Consider the following 19,519-nt stretch of genomic DNA (forward strand, 5'->3'; position numbering starts at 1 on the left):
CGATGCATATTGCCTCATGAAATTGTTGTGTAAATATTGCGTGATGATCATTTTTACCGTATCACCAACCCCTATGATCAACTACGTTTGGTTTATGTGTTGCTTTTGTAAGTTTTTTTTTTTTCCATGCATTATTCAGTGCTAACATAAACCATGTGTTTTGTGGCTGGCAAGGGTCTCTGTGTCTAATTGTGAAATTCTAAAGCTCTAAAAGCATTCACTGTGACATACAATACTAGAGAAAATCAGGAAGCAGGCAGACGATCTCAGTGCCATGGGTCTCCGTCCTGATTTTGCATTACCCCTCTTCTGCACATTATAGCTTCTCCTGCTCTCTAAATACTAGAATTAACAACTGCTATACAGTACTTTCAAAATGCTGTACATCTACATTTGATGCCATGTTCAATAAAACGGGGAAATCTCCAGTAATGGCCAGTCTCATGCCAAGCTTAAACAATCGCTGAACTCCCCAAGTACAATTATTTACAACAGTCAACAATAGATAGCACACAAGCAACAGGGCTGTAAAAGAGACTGAAATAAAGTTCAAGATGGCTTATCAGTTTGTGTTCACAATGAGAGCCAGTCATAAGTCATAAAATTATAATTATATACAAGGTCCATGCAATCTTTACACAGCGATAATTAATGTACACACCTTAATGTAGAAATTCTCTGTGATACATGATCCATGTAATGATAATACTGTGTAAAATAAGTATTCAAGTAATTTTTAAAATTTGTATCAAAATGATGTATCAGTATTTTAGTATTTCTGACAATACCTGTGGGACATTTTAGGAGCAGCCCTGGCCTAAACGTGAGGGAAGCGGACTTGGGACTGGAAGGTCTAGGGACTATCCCAGCTAAGGAATAATTCTTCTCCAAACTTTCCGTTCCACCTTAAATAAGGCAGCAGTTCTGCTGTTGAAATGTACACGCTGTAACTGCGGCACTATTTAAGGTGGAGTGGAGAGTTAGAATTACAAAAACAACTTTAGCTCTTGTCAGCACTTATCAGCTAAATTAAAGCTCTTTTGTTTTTGCTCACAGAAATAATGTCACATATGTCTAGAGTATTTTTTGAAAATATTAGAGAATGCCAAATTGCACTCTACCACAGTAAACCTAGATCAGAAGTTGATCAGAACCTTAAAAGTCAGTACCGCTCTATTAAAAATGCCTGGATCGTCTGAAACGGCAAATACAGGTATTTGATCATAGCAACTCTTTACCTGAAATGGTATCAGTATTTTCTGCTGTTTGAAGCAATAATTTCAGCCTAACCACACAAATATCTGCATCAAAATGAATCTAAATAGGGAAGAGCATAATTTATTTTTGAGTGTGCATTTTACTATTGGTCATGTACGTGACCGCTACAACATTAGTTTTGGTAAATCTGTGTAAAGCATGATTTAAATGTAGGAACTTCTCCCATTGTCTGCAATGAAACTCTTAGTTGTGTTGTTGTCATGTAATGTTATTTTCTGTTTTTTTTGTTTTTCCTCATTCATCATCCATTATTCCCTACCCTTCACTTCCTGCTACATATTCAAAAATGACATGAAAAACTATATTAAAACACATGACAATAGAATAAAAAGGAACAGTTTGTTACACTGTGTTTGGGAAGTACACTATATGGACAAAAATATTGGGACATTTGCTCATTTATCCTGCTTATCCCCCTCCCAAACCCATCCCAAAAGTATTGGATGGAGCACCAACCATCATTTCAGAGAACATAGTTGCACTGCTCCACAGCTCAATTCTGGGGGTTTTATACCTCTCTAGCCCACGTCTAGCATTAGGCATGGTGCCAATAGGTTCATGTTTATCTTCTCTAGAAAGTCTTATTCTTTGGCAGTCTATTTACAGGGACTAGACAAGCTGTGTGTGTGTGTGTTTGCACATATGTGTGAATACACACTTTAAGTGGCTCTATTCGTTTATTACACCGAATGCCTGCAAACATTTGGACATATGTATGAAGAAGTATTCCGAAAATAATTAACTATTTATAGTGGTATAACTGTATTTATAATAAACTAGGTAAAGTTGATATTGAAATGTAGCCTATTTATTCCTGTGAACAAGAGTCTGTTTCCTATTTACTGCAGGTGGTGCAGAAATGTGTGGTATGTCATTATGTACATCTTGTAAACGTTGAACCTGTTCTGTTCCCTGTTCTGGCAGGTCTGTGTTTTGAGCACAGAAGATGACGTCCCCATGGTGCGCACTTGGAAACAAAATCAGCTCTCTGGGTTTGCCGGATCTTTCCAAGCACACACACATGTCACGCTCCAGCGTGATGTGTGTGGTGCTCTTCCCGGACGGCACAACGCACACTTTCACTGTCGGCGTGAGTACAAACGTGTGTCATTGTTGGGTTCAGTCCACTGAGAGATGAGTGACATAATGTGAATCTGGGAGGTGTTCTATTACATCAGACCAAAACTCATGATTAATGGGCCAATAGAAATGCTTCACAACAACTTGTTAAGTCTTCTCACACTGACATGTCCATGAAAAGTTAGGAAGGTTGTTTTTTTTTTTTTTTTATCCACACTATGCAAAAAGAGAGAGCAATTGAGTGTGTGAGGACAGTACTTGGAAGAGCGCAAGCAAGAGGGACATTAGCGTTTTGGGTGAGGTGTGTGTGTGGGGTGGGTGGTATGGAGATTGATTATGTTAAAACTACTCTGTAATATTCCTCAGTACACTGCCATAACCTTGACTTGATTGTCTGAAGGGCGCACATGTACACAGACCTGTGCAGCAATTACACCCACTTGCTTTTAAGAGTGCATGATTGGAATTTTCAGGATCTGAATGGGCCAATTTATTTCAACTTTAAATCACCAGTGCATTACTATTATTATTTTTTTTACAAATAGCTTGAGCCAGCCAAATAAGGAAGATCGGAATATTTCAACACAAGCATTCATTCTCTGCCACAAATGACAATACGAACTTTGTTTAAAACACCTGTCAGTGTTGCCACCGACCCATTAGGAGCAGGTAAGTATACCAGACTAGGGGGCCAGTTGTTACAGTCACTAAGTTAGGTGTGGTAAAGTGATGCAAATACAGGTCTTTGATCATAGCAACCCTTTACCTGAAATGGTATCAGTATTTTCTGCTGTTTGAAGCAATAATTTCAGCCTAAACACACAAGAAATATCTGCATCAAAATGAATCTAAATAGGGAAGAGCATAATTTATTTTTGAGTGTGCATTTTACTATTGGTCATTTACGTGACCGCTACAGTATTTGTCTTTGGTAAATCTGTGTATAGCATGATTTAAATGTAGGAACGTCTCCCATTGTCTGCAATGAAACTCTTAGTCGTAACACCCTGTTACAACTAGTGCTAGTGTGGCAACGTAATTGACGTCGTTGGTTACAGAAATATGTAAATTTTCATAACAAAGATGCCCGCGCCTATAAAACATGGATTTCTCCGGAGCGCAAGCTGTGGCTAAGAATGAATTGCCCTGAGCAAATGGCTTATCTTTGTCAATTGCTGTCTTAAGACGGCAGCATAAGTGTTGCTGTAGCCTGTTGCCACAGCCTGTAAGCGTTATAATTGTTTTCCGTGCACTACATTGATGCCAAAATTAAATTGCCAGTAATTACTTAAATAGACAGTAGGTATGTACATGTTTGCGAAATAATAATATGATAAAGGCACCAAAATGGTGAGAAATAAACATATATTTATATGTTTATGTATTTACTTTACATGTACATGTATATAATAATGTTCATTTAACCTTGAAAGTGTGGTTTTGTGGGTGAAGAGCATTACTATTGTCTCTTTATATGTTCTTTAAATTATTAAGTAGTTAAAATTAGGCATCAGCTGGTTTGACTGTAAAGGAATCCAGATCAACCAATACAATGGTGATAATTCTAGGGAAATATTAAAAAACTGTTTAGAAAAGCAGAAAGCTAACACTGATCCTTAGCTTTAATTGCGCTTTAGCTTTATGTCTAACGTAAAGTGTGCTGCCAAAATTTGTCAGATGGTTTTCTAGAAAAGAAACACAGCAGAACTATGAGTTTCCTTCTCTGTACAGAAACATGATGCTGGGCATCTGTTGTTTGACCTGGCTTGTGAGCATCTTGGCATAGTGGAGCAGCACTACTTCAGCCTTCAGATCAGCGAAGATACCTCTAGTTCACCAGTGAGTATACATGTGTCTAAATCCTCCTGAATCTGACAGCCATTGAACTTTGACATTGAGAGACTCAAGTTTATGATGTAATGAATTGTGGTGAAGTTAATGTCTTTTATTTTAGAGGTGGCTGGACCCCAACAAACCTTTCAAAAAGCAGCTCAAAGGTGAGAAGTAAAAACACCCAAACAGACAGAATACAGATTTACTGTTAACACTTAGCAAAGGCCTTTAAAGCTTTCTGATTCACATTTACAAGCTTCATAAGAAGAATGCTTGACACGATTAACACATCCTTTTATTTCCTTTGTATATTATTTTAATATTATGGCATGTTTTCATATACATGCTCTTTTTCTCTATAAATACAGGGTTCATACGGGTCCTGGAAAGTCATGGAAAATAGACATGCTAAAATCCACTACTGAAAAATAACAAAATTAAAAAAGTACTTAATAGGTCATGGAAAATGTTGTAATGAAGTCCTGTTGCCATTCTATATAATAATATATAACACAAACTTTTATAGTAGCAAATTTCTTACATGACCAATCGCTGCCCGTATTTTATATGACCATGCACAGTTTTTGCTGTGGTATCATGAACGTGCATATTCTCATTGGCTTGTTAGTGGTGATTGTGGCTCACTTTGTAGTATTTATAGACATATACAATTTTTAAAAAGGTATACACAGACACAAAAGAAACTGTGCAAACTTTTCTTTCCAATGCAAATGATAATACATAGCTCTAAAGGTCAAAAGTCTTGACCACAGACTGGCCATGACACACTAAATCACTTTCTCGCTAAAAGCGGATGTCAAGTGGGCATAACAGAAAACGCGCACATTCAACAGGAATGTGAGCTTGCCTGTGCAAGAACATAAAACATTCCAGGTACCTTGTTCATCATGTCTTTTATGTAACATTGGAAATGACTCTGTATGACAATAACAGCAGAAGCAGGATGGGTGTTACCTGGCGAGACAGACACTCAGCATCCCACAGACAAAAGTACAGATTTAATAAAGTATTTTAAGGTGGAAGTCCTTTCAAGTCATGGTAGACAAGAAACTGCTTCTTCTGTCTCATAAAGGCAGCTGACATGTCGTCATGCCAAACTAGTGTGCTAGTATTTGTATTCATGGAATGGTGACTGATTTCTTGCCCCTTAAAAGCACATCAAGACCACCCCTGTTGTCTGTCCTCATGAGACCAGTTTAATTACTGAATTGGCCTGAGTCATCAAACGTGATTAGCATTCAGCGAGGGTGATATTTGCCTGTGTTTTTCAGAGCAGGGTTGTTTTTCCTGCTCTTAATCAGTTTAATTTGCTGCTGTTGTATAGTACTGCGTTTTTCCTTCGTGGGCCTGATGAATCACTCTGATCACGATGTGTTTAATGTGTTATTTAGGCTTGTGTATTACAGGGTATTACAAATGTTCTGACAGGTTAATTATTCTCTTTCCTCTCTTTCTTACTTCCTCTGTCTCTCAGGTACCAGTCCATTCTATTTAATATTCAGAGTGCGGTTCTTCATCTCTGATCCGAACTCTCTTCAGCATGAACAGACCAGGTGTGTTAATGTGCGAGTTCAGGATGTGTAGGAAGTAACAGATACACCACATGAAACTCTGATACTCATTAGCTAGCAGCTACACCTGCCACATTGGTTGACTGATGCACACTACCACAGGACCACCACTAAACAAATTTTAAACGGTATATCGAATGCAGTCATACGGCCCAGCCCTAATATCTAGTCACTCATGGAAGTCTCACCAGAAGTGCATTGCTACAATATGGACAAATGTCTGTGGACAACCCTCCTAATCACTGAGTTCAGGTGTTTCAACCACACAGATTGCCATGTAGTCTCCATAGACAAACATGGGCAGAGCTCAGTAAGTTTAAAGGCACTGTGGACTTAGAGTGACATGCTTCCAACTTCTATCTTTAACTGGTGACATGGCCTGACTTCACAATTGCCCTTTTAACTGAATAATCTAAATCTTGTGAAACACTTTTCCATGGGTTTGGAGTAAAATATCTAGTGAGCTCATACACTGTTTGTCCAAATGTTTGTGGACACCCCTTTCGAATTAATCCATTCAGCTACTTTAAGTTGCACCCATTGCTGACACAGCTGTGCAAATGCATGCACACATGCAGCTTGTCTAGTCTCTGTAAAAAGTATTGCCAATAAAATAGGATTCTCTGGAGGAGGTAAAAATTAACCAGTTGGCTCCATGCTAGATGTGGGCTAGAGTGGTATAAAGCCCACAAGAATTGAGCTGTGTTCTCTGGGATGATGGTGCTCCATTCAATTCTTGTGAGATAAGCTGGGGATCTGTGGGTAAGGTGGGACAGACCTCTCACTAACACTCTTGTTGCTGAATGCAATCAAATCCTTACAGCAATGATCTAAAATGTAGCCAGTAAAGACAGTTACTCCTAAAAAGCAAGATAAACTGTTTTTCTAATTATTATTATTATTATTATTATAATAAATATAAAAATACATGATGGTCAGCTGTCTACACACTGAACATACGGCATATATACATACATGTCTATATGTCCCTGATAAAATGTGAGTATTTTGAGTGGTGTTTTTTTTTTATATTATTATTGTTCTGTGCTCCCTTATACGCATGTGTGATTGTTTGTTGAGGTCTGTTGTGAGAAACTCTAACTTTAGAAACTCTAACTTTTTTATTTTTACTCTGCAGGCACTTTTATTTTTTGCAAATTAAGAAAGACATCCACGAGGGCAGGTAAGACCTACGAGTGTAATCCTGCTGTCACGTCAATTAATCTGACTCATCCTATAAAGCCCAAATAATCTGACTCATTCTACCTGATCTAATTAAGCCAGCTTCTTTTGTGTGAGCAGGCACATCTGGCTGTGTGCATGTAATTTGTGGGTGTTTTAATTTGCAGAATATTCTTCTTAATCATATTTCTGGTCTGTAAATAAGCCATCCACTATTCGTACAGTGTTGCTATGTTTTAGTATTTGTTTTGTATATAGTTCATGTCTCTTACTTTGCATTTCTGCTTAGTAGGCAGAGCATGTTATTACCGGCGTGTCTCTTGGTAGACTTGACGTGTACATGTTATTTCACTTTTAATTTGAAGTCTTCTATGTGCAGGTTAAAGTGTCCACTAAGCTCAGCTGTGGTTCTGGCCTCGTATGCTGTTCAGTGTAAGTCTGATATTTCATATTTTGTCGAAGTATTCATAAACATATTAACTCTTGCTATACCTCTAGGGCCTCAAAGCTTCTCATAGCTTTTTAACGAAAGCTTGCTCGGTGACTGTGGGTTGGACACCTTTCTAGTGTGTCGTTTTCATTTGTGTGGAGATGCAAGGGCACCAGAATGCACGGTAGAATGGAGACAAGCCTATGGAGGCAGTGTGAGGCTCTGAGCAGTGTTATGCCCTGGGCTAGCAAAATATTAGGCTTGGCCCTGCTTCTGGGGTGCGTTTACACTTTTATGTGGCTTGGCCTTATCCAGATATAATCCTGATACTCAAGACTGATGAAGTGACCAGGTGCAAACTGGTTCAGGCCTACCATTTACATAGCAGGGTCTGATGAATGCACTGTGTGTGGTGACACAGTCCTCTTTTAACCATCATTGAAACGTCGTCAAGTTCAGTCACAGTAGCCCAACTGTCCATTGTCACCTACAGTGGGGAAAAAAACTATTTAGTCAGTCATCAATTGTGCAAGTTCTCCCATTTAAAAAGATGAGAGAGGCCTGTAATTGACATCATAGGTAGACCTCAACTATGAGAGACAGAATGAGAAAAAAATTCAGAAAATCACATTGTCTGATTTTTCAAGAATTTATTTACAAATAATGGTGGAAAATAAGTATTTGGTCACCTACAAACAAGCAAGATTTCTGGCTGTCACAGACCTGTAACTTCTTTAAGAGGCTTCTCTGTCCTCCACTCATTACCTGTATTAATAGCCTGTTTGAACTCATTAATAGTATAAAAGACACCTGCCCACAACCTCAAACAGTCACACTCCAAACTCCACTATGGTGAAGACCAAAGAGCTGTCGAAGGACACCAGAAACAAAATTGTAGACCTGCACCAGGCTGGGAAGACTGAATCTGCAATAGGCAAGCAGCTTGGTGTGAAGAAATTTACTGTGGGAGCAATAATCAGAAAATGGGAGACCTACAAGACCACTGCTAATCTCCCTCGATCAGGGGCTCCACGCAAGATCTCAGCCCGTGGGGTCAAAATGATCACAGGAACGGTGAGCAAAAATCCCAAAACCACACGGGGGGACCTAGTGAATGACCTGCAGAAAGCTGGGACCAATGTTACAAAGGCTACGTCAGTAACACACTACGCCGCCATGGATCTTGCAGGACCAGACGTGTTCCCCTGCTTAAGCCAGTACATATCCGGGCGCGTCTGAAGTTTGCTAGAGAGCATTTGGATGTTCCGGAAGAGTATTGGGAGAATGTCTTATGGTCAGATGAAATCAAAGTAGAACTGTTTGGTACAAACACAACTCGTTGTGTTTGGAGGAGAGTGAATGCTGAGTTGCATCCAAAGAACACCATACCAACTGTGAAGCATGGGGGTGGCAACATCATGCTTTGGGGCTGTTTCTCTGCAAAGGGACTAGGACGACTGGTCCGTGTACATGAAAGAATGAATGGGGCCATGTATTGTGAGATTTTGAGTGCAAACCTCCTTCCATCAGCAAGGGCATTGAAGATGAAACGTGGCTGGGTCTTTCAGCATGACAATGATCCCAAGCACACTGCCAGGGCAACAAAGGAGTGGCTTCGTAAGAAGCATTTCAAGGTCCTGGAGTGGCCTAGCCAGTCTCCAGATCTCAACCCCATAGAAAACCTTTGGAGGGAGTTGAAAGTCCGTATTGCCCGCCGACGGCCCCAAAACATCACTGCTCTAGAGGAGATCTGCATGGAGGAATGGGCCAACATACCAGCAACGGTGTGTGCCAACCTTGTGAACACTTACAGAAAACGTTTGACCTATTGAGATTAACTTTTGTTATTGAACAAATACTTATTTTCCACCATTTTTTGCAAATAAATTCAGACAATGTGATTTTCTGAATGTTTTTTCTCATTTTGTCTCTCATAGTTGAGGTCTACCTATGATGTCAATTACAGGCCTCTCTCATCTTTTTAAGTAGGAGAACTTGCACAATTGGTGACTGACTAAATACTTTTTTCCCCCACTGTATAATGAACCTGGGAAAAGTGATGGTACCAGGGTCCACTGTGGCAGGAAGACAAGCCTGTGGAAGGACATTGTCCTGGTAAATCCAGAGTCCAAAAGCATATGTTTTGCATAGCATATTTTGGCTCATTGATGTATGTGCACAAATAAAGGAACAAAAAACATGAAGAACTAGGTGGTATAGTCAAGTTGTGTGTGTAATTAAAGGCTTTTATTGTATATTATTGTTTATCATAATCTCCTTTCATTAACTTTAAATACCTATTCTGGAAGTAACTTTGTTAATTATGCTCTTTAAAAAAAACTTACTGATGTTGCTCTCACTGCTGTGAGGCGATTATTCAGTGTCATAAACTAATGACTTGATTTCAGGGTGTGTGAGTGTATCTCATATTACTCTGTTGAGCAGTCGTGAACATTGTTTGGCTTTGTTTGCTCTGCAGTGGTCTGAAATTTTACTACAGTCACACCCACACATGTGACTGATGATGTGCTGAGAATGTTAAGAGGATTGCTGAAGCAACCAGTTATGGCAGCAGGGAATATATGATGGGCCTAATTAGTTACGATGGTCCTAAGAGTTTTGAGAATGTTAACCCTGAGCTTTAGTCACAGGGAAACTGCCCATTCATAACCGTCACTTTTTCTTCTTTGAGACAGCTCAATTTGGAGACCATGTTGCAGAGACTCCTGCTGGATATCTGGCCCAGATCCATTTTATTCCTGATCAGGACAAGGACTTCCTTTTCAAAGTGGAGTCATTGCATCCTCAGCATAAGTGAGTACAAGTGGACCTTGTGCATCAACGTTGCATATAAACTAGCACAGGTTGGGCTGCAGCACCTGACTTGAAATGTACTTGATGTCTGAGTCATGAAACTGTCATACGTCATTGAAATGAGTTGTGATATGAGTGTAGTTGATGAATCAGTTGCTGCTGCTTGGAAACAAGGAGCCCTGTACTAGTCACCATGTTTACACACGCAATTTATTTTTCACGCTTCTACCTTATATGACATTTAAAACATCCTGGTGTAAACAGACAATGAGAGCAACCTAATTACTTGCGAGTACAAAATACTAACTAGCTTTTGATTGTGCACTATGTAGTATAGATAAAATTGCTAAAGTTGAGGATACTCAGAAATCCAGGATGCATACTTGGAACCAGTTGGTTTGTGAGTATGATCAATGGACACTATTGCAAAATAAACATGGAGGAGCTACTCCAGACATGCAGACACTCCAGAACTTCTGTGGCGACAACTAACCTGCCTAACTCACGCTAAGATTAGCATGTAGTGTTTACCTCATAGTATTAGTGTGTAGTACACAATTGGAATGCACCCCATATCAAATCATACCTACATACCTAATATTATCGCTTATTTATTGTTGTTATCACAGATATTTTCACTATCACTTACAATACTGGAAATTATGTTAAATTAACAGCCATGCAAGCAGTTTATAAGTTGTCTCCTCTGTTAATCACAAGATAAAACTAATAAAGAGCAAAGCTAATGGTGAAACAGTCAGATTTAAGCAAATGCATTTTTAATGTGGTGGTTTATTTAAACTCCATTTGTGGGAATCTGTAATACATGTATGTATAAGTGTTTATTCACATGCACATAGCTCCTTGTGAACAATAGTCCCATGCATCGATTCTTCTCAAATACTTGGTCCATTTTGCCTTAAAGTTAGCATCCATCCTGACGGGTTAATATTTACACCAGTCTATTGAGATAACGTCCATTTTATCCCATCTGTCCCACCCAAGTAAATGTGGAACATTTCATTTCTGTTGATCCACCCATCATATAATTTAACATCATTACCTGTACATCACTGATTTATCAAACCAGGTGTTGGATGATAACTATAAATAATACTATACTCCCATGAGGAGAGATTTGGCGATGTTTTAATTAACACAGAGATGTAACTGTGATCACTACTGAGATCAAAAGTGATCACTACTTTTTGTATGAATGTTAAGTATTTATTCTAATATTACTGTTGTTGTTATATACTCTTTTAATAACTCATGTGTCCATGTTTGTATTTCAGAGGTCTCTCTCAGAGTGAGGCAGAGCTGTGTTACCTGAACACAGCAAGAACGTTAGACCTTTATGGAGTGGAGCTTCACAGCGCACGGGTAACATTTCCAAAATGCGTTAGAAGCGCTTTCTGTGCTCTTTCATTTCAGAGTTTTAGTCCCAGGACAAGAGAAAACTAAGGACTGTAATCCTTTCGGTGTTCTAGGGCTTCTGCTTATCTCTGTGTAGCATATGTTCATGGAGTAGTGATGTGTACACACGACTAATCATTTCTCTAATATAATTTTAATGACTTGCACTCCTCAGGATGCTAATAACCCTTCTCTGTGGGTTGGAATTGCATCTGGAGGTGTGGCCATGTTTTGCAATTTGGTTTGCTCCAGTTTCTTCCCCTGGTGAGTTGTTGTGTAATCAGTCCGGCTCTTCTGTGACCAGTCGTCAGTGTTTTACAGCATCCATATATTTGAAAAGGGACACATTAGCAATGATTTTCAAAATTAATATCATAAAAAAATGTAACATTAGACCTCAGTCAGTTCTGACTCTGTTTGAGTCATAGTTTGTCCTGAAGAGTCATAATATCAGTATAATTCCACTGATTTTGTATTGTTTTCATTAAGAGAGTTTTCACATATTAAATGTATAACTTGATGTGGACACATGGTTATGGTGTTGTGCTGGCATTTTTAATACTGTGACAGCATAAAAAATGTGAAAATGCTACATGCACCTGCTTTGCCCCTGATTTCCACATGGCAACAAGACTTATTATAATCCCTAGATCTCTGGTGCTGGTTTTGGTCGTATATCTTTTATCTATAATAAATAGGATAAACATTGAAATGCATTAATAATCCTAAGGGCTTTCTTATAGATTGGTTACATATTCTTATGTAACCAAGCCTTATGAACAATCCAGATGCTGTGTTTAACGTTTTTATGTAATTATTATCTTATAATGTAATAAAGTGTTATGTTTTATTACTTTCAGGATCAACATTATCAAGATTTCGTTCAAAAGGAAAAGATTCTTCATACACCTTCGACGGAAACATGTAAGTTTCTACTACAATTGGCGAAGAACACGGTACCATAGTGCCATGCCTGAAAGTTATCATCTAAGTACAGGAAAAATTGTTAATGTGCATTTGATGTCATGAAGGGGGAGGTTGGGCAGCAAGTGGTGTCAGTCTCCATGCCCAGCTCTCGCGCCTGTAAGAACCTTTGGAAATCCTGTGTGGACCATCATACCTTTTACAACAGAAAAAGCCCTCACGCGGTCTCAAAACCTAGGTACACCACCAACATGCTGGGTACATCCCCATTCAATTCACCATGCCTTTATGTTCCACCAACATGTGTATGTTTGTTTTGAAGGTCTGTCCCTCTGTATCGGAAAATAATTGGCGACGTGATGTGGAACCCTATAATAAAGTCTCTTTCCACTGAACATCTTGAAACCAAGAGTCTCCCCTCAAGATCCCCTCCCAGCACACCTAACTGGTATTACTTCTATACACATTGACATAACAAAAGAAGCTCTTTTTTGTTTCTGTTTTTACTGAACATGGTTTAAGATTGCTGTATGGATTCTTAATAGTTTACAATAATAATGGGGTCTAGTTGACCTTCAGGAAAGGTTTGAAGGTAAAATGATTATTTGGATCTTTCTCTTGTTTTAAGGCGTAGTCCTCGTTTGCGACATGATTTCCGTACCCCGCGTCCATCCTCTGTGGACAACCTTACCAACGAGATAAGTTATGTGACAGAGAGTGAAGATGTTTTCTATACTTACAGGTAAACAAGGCCCCATATTTGTGTATTTCACTACACTCATATACACATTTCAGCATATTATGAACACCCCTGGTTTGGAATGGTACTCTGCCTATTATATCAGCTCCACTTACCATATACCATATATGTGCTGGCTGAAGTGGACCAGACACAGCAGTGCTGCTGGTGTTTTTAAACACTATGTCTGCTTATTGTCCACTCTATCTAGCAGTCCTACCTTGTAGATGTAGATGTAGTCAGAGACAGAAGCTCATCTGTTGTTGGAGAGCTTGTGTTGTCGTCCTCTAGTCCTTTATCCGTGGTCACAGGATGCTGCCCACAGGATGCTATTTGCGGGATATTTCTGGTTGGTGGACAATTCTCAGACCAATAATGATGCTGGGACAGTGATACAGCAGCACTGCTGTATCTGATTCACTCGTTCCAACTCAAATTCAGAAAGTCAAGCAGGGGGCAACCACTTTTTCACAGCACTGTGCATGCATACTCAAACACTCAAATCTAATTAATGAAGGAAAGCTCAAGAAGATGAGAAGACCAGCAGTGTTACGTGTCAGCCTGATGAACTTGCCACAGGGGACGAAGAAGACTGGCAGTGTCTCTGGGAAAAGGTGAGTAATAGTGGGACATGGTGTGAAATAGAGAGAGAGTGTTGTTGGCTGTATTCAGACTAAATTCGGACCAGGAATTTTGCAGCACATTCACAAGAAAGCTGGACACTTTTGGGAGTGAATCGCAGAGCTTGTGAGATTTCAACCTTTTTCAACCTTGAATGCAACCACAGTGGGTTGACTAATGGCAGAATTAGGTGTAGCCTGACAGACATACATTAGGTGTGGTAAGAAGTCTTTGAAATTGGATTTAATGTTGCACACTAGCATTGTTTCTGCCCTGAACAGTGCCTACAGTAAGAGGCTTAGCTTGTTACGTCATTGTTTGTGTTGAACAGTGTTTTAAATGAAAACCAGTGGATTCTAAACAGCTATTATGTCTTATAAACCAAAGTAATTGATGCCCACAAGGCAGGGGAAGACGATATGAATATGGTCAAAGGTTTTTATCTTGTGGTTTCTTCTTTGTGAAATATTATTAATAAATAACAGTTCAGGGGAGCTGTGGAGGTCACGATGACATCTGGAATACCAATAAAAAAACTGAGAGACATACTTGTATGCTGGTGAGACAAGCAAATCAACAATGGTTGCAAATATCAAGCTGTTAAAAGGCTGAAGCTATAAAGAGGCTGGCTTCTACAGGATGATAACGATCCAAAACATACCTCAAAATCCACCGAGACGCATTCGAGCCTAATGTTATAGCAGTTCATCTACACAGCCATCTCTCTAAGAAACATTCAACAACCAAAATTGACTTCAGCTGCTGATGGCAAAGCGGCATGGCTTGGGGATTGAAGTTGCGACCCCCCCGGCCATAGTGGAAGCACATTAGACAGATGAGCCACTTAGAGTTTTCATATTGGTGGGAATTTGTTATGAAGATGATATTCACTAGGTCTTACCATCAGTTCTTGTTATTAGTAATCTCTTTAAATAAAATAAATAAAAAATATATGCTGGTCAGCTCTCTTGTCTCTGTTTTTTGTCTCAGAATACAGAAGCTGATGGAGAGCTGCTGCTAGTAAGAATCAGTCCGGACCAAGATGGCAAGTTTGGATTCAATGTTAAAGTAAGCGCTTGTGTGTGTATGTGTGGTTTGAGGCTGTCTCTATCTGCCTGAGTGGGCTGAGTATGTTGAGTTGAGATTAATTGAGGGTTTTTTTTTTTGTTTTTTATATATATATAATTATTATGTGTCATGTTAATTGCTTGTTTCTTATAGGGAGGTGTGGATCAGAAGATGCCTTTGGCCATTTCTCATGTAAACCCTAACTCTCCGGTAAGCAGCACTAACAGGTCATGTTTGTGTTTTGCGCGTGTTTGCATGTGTAACACAGCGTCTTTGTTGCAGGCTGGTCGCTGTGTGCCGGCATTGTTGGAAGGAGATCAAGTGTTGCTGATCAATGGGCGAGACATTTCAGAACACACACATCAGCAGGTGGTTATGTTCATCAAAGCCAGCAGAGAGTCTCACAGCAAGGAACTTGCTCTGCTTGTACGGAGAAAAGGTAAGAATCTTACTTTTTGCTTCCCTTCACACTGCTTGATTGTCCGGGCGACTTAACTGTAGGCCTGCGGGATGTCAGGTAGTTCAGTCACCATGTATTTTGTATGATCAGACCTTACCTTGGCCCATGTAGCTTGGAGGCCTTGGTACCCACTAAATTGCTGGTGTATTACACCCTTGTACCTACAGTTATTGCCTATTGCATTAGAAATCTACCATATACACTCTTAAAAATAAAGGTGCTACACATGGTTCTCTACATTATGAGTGATGCCATAGAATAACCGCTTTTGTTTTCATAAGGAACCATGTTTGTAATTGCTAAATTTCCTTTGGAATTAATAAAGTATCTATTGTCTATCTATCTTTCTAGAGAGATGGGGGATGTAAAACAACTCCATTCTCAGATCTCCATTAGAAACACAATTTTTCATGGAACCAAAGTGTTTTTTCTATGGCTTTCCTTTTTTCCTTTTTTATTATTTTTTTTTATAAACAACAGTGTAGATATATAGAATTATTGACTGATGATGGACAGCCTGCCAGTCACCTTATGTCTCCATATGACCACTGCTGAGCACAACAGTAACACCAGCATGGTGGTGGTTTGTTAGTGCATGTGCAGCTTTTTAGTTTTTTGTAAGCATTTCAGTGTCACTCCTGGGTTGAGAATAGTAAACCATGGTGTTAATATCCAGCCAACAGTGGTCCTGTGGTCAGAAACAGACTACTGATGAAGGACTAGAAGGTAACTGAAGCTCATTCTGCCCTGTATAATTTGCATTAGTCCCCAATTGTACACATACAAGATGTACCAACAAGTTAGGTGTGTTAGTAAGTGTACACCGTGTTTAATATCCCAGCAACACATCTGCAGATAATACACTCACACCAATGCACCACACACTAATGTTCCACTACTATGTTGATGCCACTGCTATGCTGAGAAGGTCTGCAGTAGTCTTTTTTTTTTAAAGGGGTTCTTTGAGTGATGCAATAGAAGAACCACTTTTGGTTCCATAAAGAACCACTTCTGTAAAAGAGATGCAAATGTGAAGAACATTTGACACATTTAACCCTTTAACAGACATTGTAACAGTGCAGCCAATTTTTTATGGTTGATTTAGTATACTAAAACCTCAGCAAAACCCATCTTCGGCTGTTTAAATTATTCCTCTCATTGAGTAAAATGTATAATGCTGATTATATTTTATGTATATATATATATATATATATATATATATATATATATATATATATACTTTTTTGCAGTGTGGTAAAAGGATATCATTGTCTAAAAGCTGAGAAACAAGAAATTGTTGGCATGATAGGGCTCTATTTCCTTTAAGCTACACAAAAAAATTAAGGTATAAAAAAACCTAATAATTCTATTTCTGTTGAAACAGACACATTTTATTGTCACGTTTCTGTATGTGAAAAGTGTGCGTGACGACTCGGTTGAGTGGCCCAGTTAAGGCTTACAGAATTTTACACTAACATTAGCTCAGCACAAACCTTGCACAAGATCAGATAACCAATTTCCTTGCTAGGCTGAATTGTATGCATTTGATCTTCAGATTGGCAGATCTTCAAAGCAAATTACTCTTTACATAATAAGATATAATCTAGTAGTGCTAATTGTTTCTGCCATTAGTCCACATAGCTAAGTCTCATTAAATAACACTGTGCATACTAGCTATAGCGACAGCCATCTATATCATCGCATTTGTCTCCAACATGTATTTCATGCTGTAATTAAAGGGACCGACATATATTTCTTTAGCACTATAAAAGTGATTATATTCTAGTTCTGTTGTATTACAGTGATTGTACTTGTAAGTTCATACCTAGAATTACCCTAACTGGGCAAGTCAACCAGCTGGCTGACTAGCGTATCCGCATTTCAAAAACAAATCTAAAAATTGCTAAATGAGGTTTCAGGAACACAGTTTTACCAATCATTATCAACCAACTGCTAAAGAGTTAAAGATGTTGCTGTAAATGTTCTGTTTACTAACAGATTCTTTACAAAGAATCTTTATGAAAATATCAATGGTTTGTCTGTGCCATCACTCCTTGTTGCACATTTATTTGTTGGTGTTTTTTTTTTTTTATTGATTGACATGGTTCGAAGGTGGCTGAGTACATACAGGGAGTGGCTGACGGAATAGCAACAGAAGGGCTACATTCAGTAATTGTATACATGCATAGGCACCCGTATGCTAGATGTACAAGACTACTGTGTATATCCACTCCGTAACTGGACTACTTCACTCCTATATCGTCATTACAGGCATCTCTTTGCGAGCTGAAACCTCTCTGCAGTTTGGTGGTGGCCTCAGCCTTCAAGAAGAAATGCCCCCGCCTCCCAGTCACCCATCTGGAGAGACTTTGGAAGAGTCCATGGCCCGTCTGGACAGAGGACTGACCTCTGGCACCTTGCTCATGCAGTTTGAGGTTGGGATGTGCAAGTGTGTCTGCATGTGTGTGGATGCATGTGTGTCTGAAGCATGTGAATGATATGTTTGATAACGATGATCCTCGCATGTGTGTGTGCGTGTGTGTTTTACTACTCACAGAAGTTGTACAGGAAGAAACCCGGATTGTTAATGTCTTGCGCAAAGCAGTCTGAGAACCTGGACAAGAATCGATACAAAGACGTATTGCCGTGTAAGTTGCTTTCTACTGAGGTCATTGATGACTGAGCTGTTCCTCCCTGTGACAACTGACACTGTGAGCATTTAGGTCATGTGAAACATGTCACTGCTGGTTACTGTTTGCTGGTATTGCACTTTTACATTGCTTTTGTTTCAGCATGAGAAAGTGTTTGGTTTTTCTGAACCTGGATGCATTCAGTGCTGGTTGATTTATAAGACAGCTGTTGCATAGCCTTGCTTCAGTCATCACCAGACATGAGTGGATTAGGGCTAAGGTTGAATGTATGATTTTATTTGATTTGAGGGTCAGATATAATTCTCTGTAGAAACTAGTTAGAAGAAGCATTTGCGGATAATCCCTAAATCCTCACTTCCTCATTCTTTGCTGGGTTTCTCCCTCTGCTCCCTTCAGATGACCTCACCAGGGTGGTGTTGCAGGCTGAGGAGGATAATTACATCAATGCCAGTCATGTGAAGGCTAGTAGTCAACCCTTTCTCTCTCTCACACACGTCCTTGTTGGTGACTCATATTTGTCTTGAGGTTCATACGTATTTCCAAGCCTTTTTTGAGAGTCTTTAAAGCTGTGAATACAGTGTTGCAACTTGTGCACTTATGAATAGATGAACTGCTTTAAGTGTGGCTCTCTGGGTAGTTAGTCACTCTCTGGTACAGCTGTTTAAAATGATGTCTCAGACGATGGATCAATGTTTAGTGTGTTTATTTTCCAGTGCTTTTTTTGCTGCTCAGACTCTTGTCAATACACTATATCGACAAGTGTATTTAAACACCTGCTGATTCATTGTATCTTCCAAACACAAGGGTATTAAAAAAAGTTTGAAAGAGTTTATCCTGCTTTTGTTAGAGTAGCTGTCTCGACTCTCCAGGGAAGGCTTTGGTTGGATTTGATTGCATTTAGAGTGTTAGTGAGGTCAGGATGTTGGATGATCACCACCCCACCTCATGCCCAACTCATCCCAAAAGCATTGGATGGAGCACCACGATCATTCCAGAGAACACAGTTTCACATCTCCATAGCTCAATGCTGGCATTGGTCATGGTGCCAGTAGTTTCATGTTTATCTGCTCAAGAGAGTCCTATTCTATTGGCAGGACTAGACAAGCGCTGTGTCTGTTCATCTGGATGTCTGTGTCAGCAATGGGTGTAACTTGAAGCAACTGAATACCTTCATTAGAAGTGGTGTCCATAAACATAGGGTATCTGAACAGTGGCCAAAGACCTTACATTCATTCTACCTTAAGATGACGTCCATTTAGAAATGGTGTTACATCTGAAGTTCTAACACTATGATGCGTTGGTTCACCAAGACATCACAGAAATGCTTATCTGCAACAGTGAATGATCAAGATGCCTACTGGTTGCACACAATGTAGAACACTGCGATTGGATAGAAGGGTTATCTGCATATTGCTGCATTTTAGCATATCA

The 19,519-nt window shown here is 39.3% G+C and overlaps 1 protein-coding gene across 1 annotated transcript in view; it reads left to right on the forward strand.

Moving 5' to 3' along the window:
* Nucleotides 1–19,519, forward strand: part of ptpn3 (protein tyrosine phosphatase non-receptor type 3) — a 39,580-nt gene that overhangs the window by 11,657 nt on the left and 8,404 nt on the right. The window contains exons 2-21 of the mRNA XM_072691922.1: nucleotides 2,203–2,368; nucleotides 4,090–4,197; nucleotides 4,313–4,355; nucleotides 5,687–5,765; nucleotides 6,922–6,966; nucleotides 7,345–7,397; nucleotides 10,092–10,209; nucleotides 11,505–11,592; nucleotides 11,801–11,889; nucleotides 12,486–12,549; nucleotides 12,657–12,787; nucleotides 12,872–12,997; nucleotides 13,178–13,291; nucleotides 13,806–13,902; nucleotides 14,900–14,977; nucleotides 15,131–15,187; nucleotides 15,260–15,416; nucleotides 17,709–17,872; nucleotides 17,995–18,085; nucleotides 18,485–18,549. Coding sequence (XP_072548023.1) covers nucleotides 2,225–2,368; nucleotides 4,090–4,197; nucleotides 4,313–4,355; nucleotides 5,687–5,765; nucleotides 6,922–6,966; nucleotides 7,345–7,397; nucleotides 10,092–10,209; nucleotides 11,505–11,592; nucleotides 11,801–11,889; nucleotides 12,486–12,549; nucleotides 12,657–12,787; nucleotides 12,872–12,997; nucleotides 13,178–13,291; nucleotides 13,806–13,902; nucleotides 14,900–14,977; nucleotides 15,131–15,187; nucleotides 15,260–15,416; nucleotides 17,709–17,872; nucleotides 17,995–18,085; nucleotides 18,485–18,549 — 1,911 coding nt within the window. The 5' untranslated portion in view covers nucleotides 2,203–2,224. The remainder of the gene's footprint in view (nucleotides 1–2,202; nucleotides 2,369–4,089; nucleotides 4,198–4,312; nucleotides 4,356–5,686; nucleotides 5,766–6,921; nucleotides 6,967–7,344; nucleotides 7,398–10,091; nucleotides 10,210–11,504; nucleotides 11,593–11,800; nucleotides 11,890–12,485; nucleotides 12,550–12,656; nucleotides 12,788–12,871; nucleotides 12,998–13,177; nucleotides 13,292–13,805; nucleotides 13,903–14,899; nucleotides 14,978–15,130; nucleotides 15,188–15,259; nucleotides 15,417–17,708; nucleotides 17,873–17,994; nucleotides 18,086–18,484; nucleotides 18,550–19,519) is intronic.

The sequence above is a fragment of the Salminus brasiliensis genome, chromosome 1 (genome assembly GCF_030463535.1).
Source record: "Salminus brasiliensis chromosome 1, fSalBra1.hap2, whole genome shotgun sequence".
NCBI lineage: Eukaryota > Metazoa > Chordata > Actinopteri > Characiformes > Bryconidae > Salminus > Salminus brasiliensis.